Source organism: Aethalodelphis obliquidens, unplaced genomic scaffold (assembly GCF_003676395.1).
Source record: "Aethalodelphis obliquidens isolate GAN/ISIS:26980383/991018 unplaced genomic scaffold, ASM367639v1 scaffold1, whole genome shotgun sequence".
NCBI lineage: Eukaryota > Metazoa > Chordata > Mammalia > Artiodactyla > Delphinidae > Aethalodelphis > Aethalodelphis obliquidens.
This window is the reverse complement of record NW_020837945.1, coordinates 68,014,527-68,029,304: the sequence shown is the minus strand read 5'-3', so window position 1 is coordinate 68,029,304 and position 14,778 is coordinate 68,014,527. Positions and strand designations below refer to the sequence as shown.

The window sequence follows — 14,778 nt, the reverse complement described above, 5'->3', positions numbered from 1 at the left end:
ATATCAGCATTCATTTGACTCCCAAAGGGGTGTATCTGTAAGAAGATTAAGAGTCACTTAAACCAGCCTCTTCTTAGGTAAGACAGATCCCCATTTTTTGTTTTTATATTGCGTGTCTTTCATCTACCTTTAGTTAAATTCCAAACTGAGGTGTGGTGAATTGTTCAACAAGGACCAGGTTCATGGGAAGCCTCCCTAAGCTCCCTGCTTGGACTGGGAGCCCTTCTTCTGTGATCATAGAGCACTCTCTGCTCACTGCTGTGAGAGCACTTTCTGCATTATATCGGAAGGGTCCATTTATGGGACTATCTTCCATTATGAGATTTGAAGGGAGGGCCTGTGTTGTATTAATTTTCATATTCCAAACATTCAGCATCATACCAGGTATGTAACAGATGCTCAAAAATGTTCTTGACCTGAACCATTTACCCATAATAAGCCAACAGATTCTTCTTTCCCTCCCAAGCAGCCAAGGTTTTAAGCACTTAACCTGAGCCAGGTATTATATTAGGCACTGGGAAAACAGAGGTAAGCTCCCTTCATGGAGCATATGGGCTATATCCAGAGGGGACGTGATTTTTGCCACGCCCTGGAGGTGCTGCATTTGAGCCATATGCATTTACAATAGTGCTGACCTTGCAAAAACTCCCCTTTTTATAACAGATATTACTTATATGCGCATATTCTATTTTTACCACTCAAAACAAAAATGAAAAAGCTTTTTCTAGTCTTCCTTAAAACCATCCATTAAAAATGTCTCTCCAAAATCCTCTTTCTCTTTGAGTAGTGTTAATGCTTTGCCTCCAAAAAGAGAATAGTTTGAAGATACTGAGTAGTGTCAGCATTTAGGACCATGTTCTGCACATAGAGGTGTTTTTTGTTTTGTTTTTTAAAATTCAAAAGGAAAAATTCATGATTCAAAACACATAAAATAAAAAATAAAGCAAAACTTTCCTGCCTGGTTCACTAGTGTGTTCTTTTTCTTTTTCAGCTTATACATATCTTAAGTTCCATGGATTTGAGTTTATGTCAAACTACGTTCGTAGTTTTCTAACTTTTATTTAAAAGCAGGAACACCCTTTCTTCAAACCTAAATAAAATCAAGCAGAGCAGTTTGCTGAAAGAAAGAGCCTTTGCTGCTATCCCCAGTGCCCTAAGGGGATGCCAGGGAGCCTGGTTTGAGAACTACTGGACCAGATGGTATTTAATGGATCAGTAGTTGACTTGGGTAGGATCTGTCCACAGAACTAGACATAAGGAGTGCCAAGTTGAAAGCACTGTGCTGTCTCTTTTTCAAGTTCTTTACACTTAAAGAGTTAATGACCTTGAGGAGCATAGCAAAAGTATTTCAAAAGATATGCTGTGTCTCCCCCACCTGGAGACTCCAGTTTAGTAGGTATGAACTACTATAGATGCTCCAGCATCTATAATTTTAAATAACTCCACTAACCTAGGAGGAGCCTTCTTTCATGTGGTCTTTGAAAGTGCAAAAAGTTAGTACATTACTTAGGCCTCAAAATATCTGCACTGCTTAGAGGGAATGTGCCTTTTTGGATTCCTGAGTTAAGCTTCAGAGATTTAAAAAAATACTATTTCCATTGCAGTCACTGTTCCTGCTGCCTGAGCCACTTCCCCCATATATCTGCATAACTGTGTCTAGTGTTTATTGTCAGTCTCCAACCTCTGAAATGTAAGCTTCATTTGGGTGGGCGTTTTTGTCTGTTTTGTGCATTGGTTCATCACATGCTCTAGAAGAGTGCCAGGCATGTCATAGGCAGACAGTAAATATTTGTTGAATAACTACTATTAGTGGGGTTATTCAGATATGTTATTGGTTAAAAAGACTTCTTGAATTGCTCTGGAAACCTAACCTCTTCCATCTATAGCAATTTCTGTAAGAGAGTGTTCCAAGTGCCCAAAACCAGATGTGTAAGTGAAAATGTGTAACACTCCTATACAACAGAGTTGGTTGGTTCTTGATGGACTGTGACTTTATTTTCAAAACAGGATGTGATGTGGTCTGACTTTGGGTTTCCTGGAAGAAATGGACAGGAAAGTACATTGTGGATCGGCTCCATGGGGGCCCATACACCCTGTCATCTGGACACCTATGGTTGCAACCTAGTATTCCAGGTACAAGGAAGGTAATGCACATGTGCATGCACATGCGTGAGGGAGAGAGAAAGAGAGAGAGAGAGAGAGTGTGTGTGTGTGTGTGTGTGTGTGTGTGTGTGTGTGTGTGTGTGTGTGTCTTTGTCTTTGTGTGTTGCACAGGAAGAGGAATGGGTGTCGGGTAGAGGGCAGGACTCCCTGCTCCATCTTATCAGCCTGCCTCATGACCGGGGCAGATCTCTTAACCTCTGGTTCAGTCTCCTCCTTTGTGAGATAAGGGGAACAATATAGACGGTGGTGTCTGTGTGTTGTGTCTCTCAGCCACGGTCAGGATTACCGTCAGCAAGCTGATCCTAGAACTCTAGGAGTACACTCCCAGTTCAGCCAGACAGTTGTCTGCTTAGCTCTGTAACGTACGAGTCTGCGTTAGTAGCCGTAGAGTGTAGGGGGTGGGACTTGCTCTCTTGTTTTAGGAGAGCAGTGGGAGAACGATGACTGCTCGTGCCCTCAGGCTTCAGCGGTGCGGCATGAGATTGCCTCGTCCGTGCACGCGTGCTGGCTTTTCAGGAGCAGGAGAACGCGGTGACTGCTCATGTGCACCAGCCCCAGCCGGGGGCCAGGGCTGTGTTGCAGCCTCCCACACTCACAGACTTCAGCTAGGGAGCAGGAGAATGCCGGGACCGTTTGTGCCCACCTGCCTGCTCCAGGGCTGGGGAAGTGCTCTGGTCACTGGAGCTCTCTGGCTTCAGCATTGTGGCAGGGTAGAGCCACAGTTGCTCGCCCCTGCATCCGAGCTTGCCCACCTGTGCCCGCAGGTTAGGTGAGGAGCACAACAATGGCGTCTGCCAGTGCTTCCATCCTGGGGGAGCATTTCCATCATTTCCCACCCCTTCGGTGGATACTGTCAGATTCTAAATGACTTTCCTTCACGTGTAGTCTCAACACTTTTCAAACTGCTGTTATTTTGCTAGGGTTTGGGGCAAGTGAGATATACGTGAACCCTTTACGAGGGGAGTCTCAGTTTCATGTAGCACTTGGGGACACTTGGACACCTGTCCTGTTGGTTTCCTAAGCCAGCTGCTACGGGGGCTCATCTCTGTGGTATAGATCCCAGGGGCCGGGGCTCCTCATGTGGGGTGCCAGCCCCTAACTTCCCGGGAGAAGCCTTGTCTGGTGAGGTCCCTTCCTGTTGTGTGCCACCGCGCGGGGGCTGGGGCTTTTGGCGGGAGCGTCTCTCTGCCTCTCCTGCTCATCTCGATGTAGTTAGTCCTTTTTATTCTTCATTGTGGAGCACGTGTTCAGCTAGTTCTCAGGTTCTTTTCAGAGGGAACTGGTCTATATGCACATGTGTATTTTTTGTGTCTGTGGGAGGAGGTAAGTTCAGGGTCTTCCTCTGCTACCGTCTTTGAACTGCTCCCCCCACGTGTGAAGTACTTTGAAAACTATAAAACTGTATGAGATAGTTCCTCCTGGATTCCTCAGGTCTTTATTAAGCAGCCTAGAACGTCTGGGTACATTATTAATGCACTATGGTTACAGCAGTGAATCAAGTGTGCCTGGTCCCTGCCCTCATAGAGTTAATAGTCTGAACCTTAAACTTCGTTAGAGAGGGCATCATTTTAAGTAGCTGCTTTCCGTGTGTTCTGAGTGGAGAAATAAGCCAAAGAAATTCAGTTGGGAAAACATTACCAAAAAATACGTGGGTTCTTTCTGTGATATAAAATTAATATAGCTTTACTTTAACTTTGTCGTAGACCATATTTTCTGGCCTCATATAGCTCTGGAGTAATAAAATAACTAACTATTCAGGAAATATTTATTGAGTATCCTGCCGTGCAGATACCATGTGTTACAGTAGGAACAGAGGTGAACAAGTAAGACACCTCTCTGCCCTAAGAGAGTGTATGTACAGTTAGAGTGCAGGGAAGCCCACGGATTGCTGTGATATATCTAGGCAGAATGAACATGCCCTTGAGGAAGGTTTCATAGAGCCATGCAACTGAAAAGGAGAAGAGAAAATGTTCCTGTTGGAAAGATTAGGGAAGATTTCAGAGGGGAGTTGCCATTTGGGATGGGTTTCAAAGGGTGGGTGAATGTTCAAAAGACACAGGTGGGAGGAGCAAAGGGACCAGCATGAGCAGAGCCCCAGGAAAGCGTGGGGTATATAGAGGCCCCAGTGAGTTGTCCGTGTAAGTTGTGCATTAGAGACAGAGGATTAGTAGGAAAGGCAGGGTGGAGCCTGAGGGTCTTAATGCCCAGGCAAATACTGCTTATTCTCTGTTCTTTCAGCATCAGAACCAAGAGGTTTTTGAGCCAGGGATGACATGATGATTGACTACCTTTTATGATTAAGAACACAAGGATGCAAATATATTACATTTTAAACTTAGCAAAGCAAATTGTATGGGATGGTTATCATCATGGCTGTTCCTTTGGGAAACACAGCTATAGTGCAGGGGTCTGGAGATCTGTGACCTAGTACTGGGTCCACCACTAACACAAGCCCAGTGAATGACACTGAGCAAACCCTGACTCCCTCTTCCACTTCTTTGAATGTAAGATTAGACTGATGATCTCTTAAGGGTCCTTCCAGCTCTAACGTTCTGAACATCCTAAATGCCAAAAATTCTCCCAAACTAGTCATAGTCATAGGTCTAGTGGGAGGGAGCAGCTTTATCATCTTTAAGGCAAAATAAGACTTTATATTTCCTAGTTTGAGAAGAGCAGTCAGCTCTTTTGAAAGGACATGTTTTGAAAAGACATGATAGCCCCTCTGTAACTGTCAGGGGTCACTAGAGGGCTTTAGGGCTTGTCTCAGAACTAGGTTCTTTTCCCTCTCTCTTTGCTTCCCCATCTGTATATTTCTGTCTGTCTGTGTCTCTTCCTTTTTCACACTTCTCCCTCCTTTGCTTCAGATGTCCTCGCTCTGTTGGCTCAAAGTGTTGGTGTGTCTAGTGTTTTGTGAGTTAAGGTTTATCACTTCCAGTTTTCAAAAAATTTTAAAGTGACTGAAACATTTTACAGTTTTCTTTTTGAAAATTCCTATATTATACTACTTTTTAGTTGTGTGGCATCATTCGTGCATTTCTCTTCCTTAATGGGTCAACTTAACAAATGTTTAGGTTAAGGAATTTACAACCCCAATAGGGAGAAGTCTGGAAACGATTTGGTGGGTAGTTACTCTGGTTGAATGGTTGCTCTGCATAAGAGAGGAATCCAGAGATTTCAACGGGTAGAGATTATTCTGGGGAGCTCTAGACTCAAGGATGGAAACAGTTTATGAGGAGGGTGACTTTGATTTGAGATAAGAAAGAATGATTTTACAAAGGAGCGCCTGTCCCTGCAAAGAGGCTGCTCAGGGCATCATGAGATACCCACTAGTTGCTGCCCTTCCTTTACCAGGTGTCTGCAGAGGAGATTCCAGCCCTGAGTGAGAGATGGGCCAGGTGACCCCTGCGGTTCCTGTGTTCCTTTATGGATTGAATGAAAATGAGTGAAATTGAGCACTTAGCTGCTGCCTTCTTACATGTTTTGTCTCAAGTTTAGAGTACTAACTTGTATCTTATTTTTTTAACTAGGAAAAGATGGCATCTCTTTCCTCCTGAAGATACTCCTTTCCTTTATCCAACTAGAATCCCTTATGAGGAATCTAGCGTGTTCAGTAAAATCAATGTTGTCAATCCTGATTTAAAACGTTTTCCTCAATTTTGGAAGGCTCGAAGACATATGGTTACCCTGAGCCCCGGACAGGTAATGGGAGCTTTAAAACATTGGTGACCTGTCAGTGGACACCCCAGCTATAACTTCTTTCAAGTCTTTATGCCACGTGCCTCCCTATCAATACAAATGACAATGGTTCCTTCCCTGCTGCTCTGCTATTGGAACGTAGCTTCCCCAGCTATAGGCTTCACACACAATCCCTGCTTCACAGGTCATGGGAGGGAGATGGGAGGAGGGAACACAGCTCCTCCTGCTGGTGAAGAGGAGAATGGCCTGTGGAGGAAGATCCAAAAACTCAGGTTTTTTTGTGTGTGTGTTTTGTTTTTGCGGTACGCAGGCCTCTCACTGTTGTGGCCTCTCCCGTTGCAGAGCACAGGCTCCGGACGCGCAGGCTCAGCAGCCATGGCTCACGGGCCCAGCCGCTCCGCGGCATGTGGGATTTTCCCGGACTGGGGCACGAACTCGTGTCCCCTGCATCGGCAGGCGGACTCTCAACCACTGTGCCACCAGGGAAGCCCAAAACTCAGTTATTTTTATTCAGGTTAAGAGAAGGTGTCAAGGCATGAGTACTTGAACATTTCTGGAACATTTATTCACAATTAATATCTGTTCAACCACGATAAAATCCAGACACACAAACACAGGTTCGAATGCATCCAGTTAGTGGGCCAGCAAAGGCAGAATGAACTAAGAACGATTTAGGGTTTTTTGTTTGTTTGTTTTAATTGAAGTATAGTTGATTTACAATATTGTGTTAGTTTTTGGTGTACAGCAAAGTGATTCAATTATATATATTTTTTCAGATTATTTTCCATTATAATTTATTGCAAGATATTGAATAGAGTTCCCTGTGCTATATCGTAAATCCTTGTTGCTTATCTATTCTATGTATAGTCCTCTGTGTCTGTTAATCCCCCACTCCTAAGTTACCCCTTTCCGCATAACCAAACATGATAATTGTAAGTTTGTTTTCTATGTCTGTGAGTCTGTTTCTGTTCTGTATATAAATTCATTTGTATCATGTTTTAGATTCCACATGTAAGTGATACCATATAATATTTGTTGAGAATGATTTGCTTTTAAGCAAGAATGGATGTTACTTTTGTAACTGACTGTCTCTGAAACATTTCCAAAGGTTTAGTACTTAGTGCTGCTAACCAGTGGGGAATAGCACCTTTACAACACTGGCATTTGCTGTCTGATATTTTAGTAACATTTGCAAGGTTTTCTTAAGTCTCTTTTTTTTTTTTTTTTTTTTTTGCGGTATGCGGGCCTCTCCCATTGCGGAGCACAGGCTCTGGACGCGCAGGCTCAGCGGCCATGGCTCACAGGCCCAGCTGCTCCGCGGCATGTGGAATCCTCACGAACTGGGGCACAAACCTGTGTCCCCTGCATCGGCAGGCGGACTCTCAACCACTGCACCACCAGGGAGGCCCTCTTAGTCTCTTAAGGAGACTTTATTCCTTTGATTATCCCTCTGACCTGCCTGTGTTCCTTCTTTTGCTCCCTTCTCACTGGCTCTTCCTGCTTCCTTTACACTCGAGTGCTCTAGCTCAAACGATTTCACTAAGTTTCCGCAACCCATCAGCAGTCATTCCCCATTCACCTATCCCCCCCAGCCCTTGACAACCACTTTTCTGTTTTCTTTCTGTATAGATTTACCTATTCTGGACATTTCACATAAGTGCAGTTGTGCAGTCTGTGGACTTCCGTGTCCGGCTTTTTTCACGTCGCATAATTATCCTCAAGGTTCATCCAGGCTGTAGAATGTTATCAGCACTTCATTCTTTTTTATGGCTGAATATATTCCATTATGTGGATATACATTTTATTTACCCATTAAACAGCTGATAGATATTTGGGTTGTTTCCACCTTTTGGTTATTATGAATAATGCTGTTATAAACATTTGAGTACAAGTTTTTGTATGAGCATATATTTTCAGTTCTCTTGGGTATATACGTAAGGGTGGAATTGCTGAGTCATATGATAACTCTGTGTTTTTTAACTTTTGGGGAAATTGCCAAACTGTTTTCCACAGCAGCTGCACCATTTTACATTCCCACCAGCAATCTATGAGGGTTCTATCTTCACATCCTCACCAACACTTGTTATTTTCCTTTATTATTATTATATTACTACAACTATAGCCATTCTAGTGGGTGTGAAGTGGCTGCTAATTCTTTTTTTCTTCTATTTTAATAGCCAAATTTGAATGAGTATTTCTGTCTATTGTATCAGTCTTCCTTACATCATGCTGTTTCCTGAATCCACCATAAACTGGCTCTCTCTCTTACCACTTGACTTGAAAGTATACTCTATGATAGGACATTAATGACCTCCTAATGACTAAACCCAGTGGCTGAAGTGGACGTTTTTAGTCCACTTCACTTCACTTTAGTTCTCTTAAAAGGAGGTCTCTTCCCATCTCCACCTTGTCCATAGCAGGTGCCACCATTTTCCTAAATCTGAAGCCCGGAAGCTTCAGATCATCTCCGTCTGCTGTACTCAGCCTTCCACAGACTCTTGTAATGACTCTGGATAAATACAGTCCTTCTTGATTCTGCCCATTGCTTTTGTTTGCTATATCTTCCTATTTAAATCTTAACATTTAATTTAATAATTGGACCATTGCAAGAATCTCCTGTCCTTCCCAGACTCTCCCACAATGTCACTGTTTTAACCATCCCCCTACTCAGAACTTCTCAGCAACTCAAAATGCCTACAGGATAAAATCCAGATTCTTTATTCTGAACTCAGGGCCCTCCACTGGCCCTAACCTGATCCCCCACTTTATTCCCCTTCACTCCTTCTGCAGTAGTAAGACTGGCCTACTTGCTGTCCCTTGACAGTCCCACCTCCCTTGCCCACTTCTCCGTCCTGGCATGTCCTCATTCTCTCTTAGTCCTGGTTCAAATCACACTTTCTCCATCCAGGTTGCCCCCCTAACCTCCCTAGAAGCATGCCTGCTTCTCCCACCTCTGAAGGTCTCTAGCACCAGTGTCCCCTCCTCTGATTTACCACTTACATAATTTATAAATTATATAAGTGGTAAAAAGTGATTTACCACTTTTCTATATATTATTTTTTCATTGGCTAGATTTTAGACTTTGAGAAGGCTGAAACTATGTCCTATGTGTTTACTTCTGCCCTTTCTCAGAACTCATACAACTATTATGTGATGGAAAGGAGGAAAAGTTGCAATCTCAGAATCCTTTACTAAGATTTGGATGCAGACAGAGAAGGTCCAGGATAAAGGAGAGTAGAGACTGGAGAAGCTAGTAATATCCTTTGTAGAACATGCAACTTGTTAATTTAAGAAAAGGAATAAAAGGATTGTGGGGTTTTTTTCTTGTTTCCCTTTCCTATTACAATCTTAGTATAAATTCATTTGAGTTTGTTTTTTTTCCTTAGCAGCTTCATTTAAGATCTGATTCTGACATGAAAATAAAATGTTCTGTTCTTGTGCTAACCATTTTTTGTTTGGTTTTCAGGTTCTGTTTGTCCCCAGACACTGGTGGCATTATGTGGAATCCATTGATCCTGTCACTGTCAGTATAAACTCATGGATTGAGCTGGTATTTTTTTTTTCTAATAAATGTAATCTCCCTGCTTTTAAGATATACAGTGTCTGTCTATAGAACTTGGTGATTAATTTTCACCAACACTGCAGTGTTACTTTGTTTTACTGTTCCATAATTTATGTATTCTGTGCTGTTGATGAATAGTGAGGTTGGAAATAGGATTTTTGTGACACACCATTCTCTTTCTTTTAAGGGCACAAAATGGGCCCTGATGTTGGTGTGCCAGGTCTTCTCCCTTGACCGGTGTTGTTAGGAGAATCATGTTGGGCCTGGCTGGACCTGCCACGTGTGTCCCACGTTGCCAGTCCCATCCCCCACCATCTGGGCTGGAAATACTTGCTTCTTGGTTCAGTGTCCTCATTAATAATTGCAGAATTCTCAGTCCTGACTTACACATTTTCTCAGAGCAGTCTTTCAGTGCTAGGTGTTATCATTTTATTTCTCCCAAAGGCTTTTCCCCTCCAATATGCTGTGCTTAATCCTGGTTGCCTGCTCTACTTGACGATTAGAATGGCTACTCTTATGGCCCAAGTCTGTCTCTTCCACCTGAGGTGTCGTTGCATCTTTGTATGCTTTAACCAGAGGCTTGGACTGCACCTGTGCCCTCGTTAACCTGAGGCCTCGAATGCATCTCTGCTCTCCTGTACCCAAAACCTTGACTGCATCTCTCTCCTCTCTTTGGCTGCTGCACCCTCCCCTCACTCAGACTTTTCTTATCCTTAGATAATGGGAAGGGCTTTGGCACAGGGGGAGCATACGGAACATTGTAACAGGAAGCTCTATTGTGTGGCTTAGAAGAGTCGTAACCCTTGGGTGAGAAGTATAATGGGAGATCAATGGACTTACAGTTAGAAATGCTGCTTAACTGATTGCCTTGCTTGGTATCCCCCTTTCTGCTCCAGTGTTCAGAATGTCCCTCTGAAAAGAAGTTGGTCAATTATAGTACTTAAGTCATTTAGTTTCTTTTTCTCAGAGATCACATTTTTATGTTGCCTGTAGTCCAATGTCTGGAATCCTTTAATAATATGTATTTGTCTAGTTTTCCAGTTGTTTATCGTAGGAAAGTAGTTAAGTTACTGTTACTCTATCACAGCCAGAGGTGGACATCTCAGTTGAATCATTTTTGTGCCCATTATCTGAAATATGTTATTAATGTTTACATTTTTTTTAAGATAAGATTTCTTTGTCTCTAAGGGTAGTCAACATACTATTCTTTACTGCATGGTCTTATACATATTAAATAAAAAATACTAGGTGCAGCGCAGAAGGAGAGCCACTGCAGGCCAGCTTCTCCAACTCTGAAGGCACTCCAGGGATTGGAAACCATGAAATCCAAACATCAAAGTGAATGGCTTAATTTGCTATACCTCAACTCATCTTCAAGTGTTAATTAAAATTATCCACAGAAAACTGAATCAAAATTAAAATTAAACACATATATAGAGAAGCAAGAAGAGCTACAATCCTGCAGCCTGTGGAATGAAAACCACATTCACAGAAAGACAAAATGAAAAGGCAGAGGGCTATGTACCAGATGAAGGAACAAGATAAAACCCCAGAAAAACAACTAAGTGAAGTGGAGATAGGCAACCTTCCAGAAAAAGAATTCAGAATAATGATAGTGAAGATGATCCAGCACCTTGGAAAAAGAATGGAGGCAAATATCGAGAAGATGCAAGAAATGTTTAACAAAGACCTAGAAGAATTAAAGAACAAACAAACAGAGATGAACAATACAATAACTGAAATGAAAAATACACTGGAAGGAATCAATAGCAGAATAGCTGAGGCAGAAGAACAGATAAGTGACCTGGAAGACAGAATGGTGGAATTCACAGCGGGGAACAGAATAAAGAAAAAAAGAATGAAAAGAAATGAAGACCAGCCTAAGAGACCTCTGGGACAACATTAAATGCAACAACATTTGCATTATAGGGGTCCCAGAAGGCGAAGAGAGAGAGAAAGGACCCGAGAAAATATTTGAAGAGATTATAGTCAAAAACTTCCCTAACAAGGGAAAGGAAATAGCCACCCAAATCCAGGAAGTGCAGAGAGTCCCAGGCAGGATAAACCAAAGGAGAAACACATAGTAATCAAATCAGCAAAAATTAAAGACAAAGAAAAATTACTGAAAGCAGCAAGGGAAAATTGACAAATAACATACAAGGGAACTCCCATAAGGTTAACAGTTGATTTCTCAGCAGAAACTTTACAAGCCAGAAGGGAGTGGCACAATATATTTAAAGTGATGAAAGGAAAGAAGCTACAACCATATTGTAGATTATTCTACCCAGCAAGGATCTCATTCAGAGATCCTCAGAGAAAGCAAAAGCTTTGCAGACAAGCAAAAGCTAAGAGAATTCAGCACCACCAAACCAGCTCTACAACAAATGCTAAAGGAACTTCTCTAAGTGGGAAACACAAGAGAAGAAAAGAACCTATAAAAACAAACCCAAAACAATTAAGAAAATGGTAATAGGAACATACATATTGATAACTACCTTAAACGTGAATGGATTAAATGCTCCAACCAAAAGACACAGGCTGGCTGAATGGATACAAAAGCAAGACCCGTGTATATGCTGTCTACAAGAGACCCACTTCAGATCTAGGGACACATACAGACTGAAAGTGAGGGGATGGAAAAAGATATTCCATTCGAATGGAAATCAAAACAAAGCTTGAGTAGCAATATTCATATCAGATAAAATAGACTTTAAAATAAAGAATGTTACAAGAGACAAGGAAGGACACTCCATAATGATCAAGTGGTCAATCCAAGAAGACATAACAATTATATATGCACCCAACGTAGGAGCACCTCAATACATAGGGCAAATGCTAACAGCTATAAAAGAGGAAATCGACAGTAACACAATAATAGTGGAGGACTTTAACACCTCACTTACACCAATGGACAGATCATCCAGACAGAAAATTAATAAGGAAACAAAAGCTTTAAATGACACAATAGACCAGATAGATTTAATTGATATTTATAGGACATTCCATCCGAAAACAGCAGATTACGCTTTCTTCTCAAGTGCACACGGAACATTCTCCAAGACAGATCACATCTTGGGTCACAAATCAAGCCTCAGTAAATTTAAGAAAATTGAAATCATATCAAGCATCTTTTCTGATCACAGCGCTATGAGATTAGAAATAAATTACAGGGAAAAATACGTAAAAAACACAAACACATGGAGGCTAAACAATACATTACTAAATAACCAAGAGATCACTGAAGAAATCAGAAAATACCTAGAGACAAATAACAATGAAAACACGACAGTCCAAAACCTATGGGATGCAGCAAAAGCAGTTCTAAGAGGGAAGTTTATAGCAATACAATCCTACCTCAAGAAGCAAGAAAAATCTCAAATAAACAATCTAACCTTACACCTTAAAGAACTAGAGAAAGAACTACAAACAAAACCCAAAGTTAGTACAAGGGAAGAAATCGTAAAGATCAGAGCAGAAATAAATGAAATAGAAACAAAGAAAACAATAGCAAAGATCAATAAAACTAAAAGCTGGTACTTTGAGAAGAAAAACAAAATTGACAAACCTTTAGCCAGAGTCATCAAGAAAAAGGAGAGGACTCAAATCAATAAAATCAGAAATGAAAAAGGGGAAGTTACAACGGACACCGCAGAAATACAGAGCATCCTAAGAGACTACTACAAGCAACTCTATGCCAATAATATGGACAACCTGGAAGAAATGGACAAATTCGTAGAAAGGTGTAACCTTCCAAGAGTGAACCAGGAAGAAATAGAAACTATGAACAGACCAATCACAAGTAATGAAATTGCAACTGTGCTTGAAAATCTTCCAGCAAACAAAAGTCCAGGACCAGATGGCTTCACAAGTGAATTCTATCAAACATTTAGAGAAGAGCTAACAGCCATCCTTCTCAAACTCTTCCAAAAAATTGCAGAGGAAGGAACTCTCCCAAACTCATTCTATGAGGCCACCATCACCCTGATACCAAAACCAGACAAAGATACTACAAAAAAAGAAAGTTACAGGGCTTCCCTAGTGGCGCAGTGGTTGAGAGTCGGCCTGCCGATGAAGGGGACATGGGTTCGTGCCCTGGTCCAGGAAGATCCCACATGCCGTGGAGCGGCTAGGCCCGTGAGCCATGGCCCCTGAGCCTGCGTGCCTGGAGCCTGTGCTCCGCAACGGGAGAGGCCACAACAGTGAGAGGCCCACGTACCGCAAAAAAAAAACAGTACTAGCAAACAGAATCCAGCAACACATTAAAAGGATGATATACCATGATCAAGTGGGATTTATCCCAGGGATGCAAGGATTCTTCAGTATACACAAATCAATGTGATACACCATATTAACAGATTGAAGAATAAAAACCATATGATCATCTCAACAGATGCAGAAAAAGCTTTTGACAAAATGCAACACCCATTTATGATAAAAACTCTCCAGAAAGTGGGCATAGAGGGAACCTACCTCAACATAATAAAGGCCATATATGACAAACCCACAGCAAATATCATTCTCAATGGTGAAAAACTGAAAGCATTTCCTCTAAGATCAGGAACAAGACAAGAATGTCCACTCTCACCACTATTATTCAACATAGTTTTGGAAGTCCTAGCCACGGCAATCAGAGAAGAAAAAGAAATAAAAGGAACACAAATTGGAAAAGAAGAATTCAAGCTGTCACTTTGCAGATGACATGATACTATACATAGAGAATCCTAAAGATGCCACCAGAAAACTACTAGAGCTGATCAATGAATTTGGTAAAATTGCAGGATACAAAATTAATGCACAGAAATCTCTTGCATTCCTATACACTAACAATGAAAGATCAGAAAGAGAAATTAATGAAACAATCCCATTCACCATTGCAACAAAAAGAATAAAATACCTAGGAATAAACCTACCTAAGGAGGTAAAAGACCTGTACTCAGAAAACTGTAAGACACTGATGAAAGAAATCAAAGATGACACAAACAGATGGAGAGATACACCATGTTCTTGGATTGGAAGAATCAATATTGTGAAAATGACTATACTACACAAAGCAATCTACAGATTCAATGCAATCCCTATCAAATTACCAATGGCATTTTTTACAGAACTAGAACAAATCTTAAAATTTGTATGGAGGGCTTCCCTGGTGGCGCAGTGGTTGAGAGTCTGCCTGCTGATGCAGGGGACACAGGTTCGTGCCCCAGTCCGGGAAGATACCACATGCTGCGGAGTGGCTGGGCCTGTGTGCCATGGCCACTGAGCCTGCGCGTCCGGAGCCTGTGCTCCGCAACGGGAGAGGCCACAATGGTGAGAGGCCCGCGTACCGCAAAAAAAAAAAAAGAAAAAAAAAAATTTGT

The 14,778-nt window shown here is 41.8% G+C and overlaps 1 protein-coding gene across 6 annotated transcripts in view; it reads left to right on the top strand.

Moving 5' to 3' along the window:
* The window catches only part of HSPBAP1 (HSPB1 associated protein 1), an 88,231-nt gene that overhangs the window by 33,880 nt on the left and 39,573 nt on the right, over window positions 1-14,778 (top strand). For 4 of the 6 annotated variants that reach the window (XR_003432801.1, XM_027106457.1, XM_027106478.1 and 1 more), the window contains 3 exons: window positions 2,008-2,144; window positions 5,691-5,862; window positions 9,326-9,409. Coding sequence is in view for 5 of the 6 variants with exons in the window: in XM_027106457.1 (XP_026962258.1) it covers window positions 2,008-2,144; window positions 5,691-5,862; window positions 9,326-9,409 (393 nt within the window). In the remaining variant the exon portion in view is untranslated. The remainder of the gene's footprint in view (window positions 1-2,007; window positions 2,145-5,690; window positions 5,863-9,325; window positions 9,410-14,778) is intronic. The other 2 variants (XM_027106467.1, XM_027106487.1) reach the window with 2 other exon arrangements.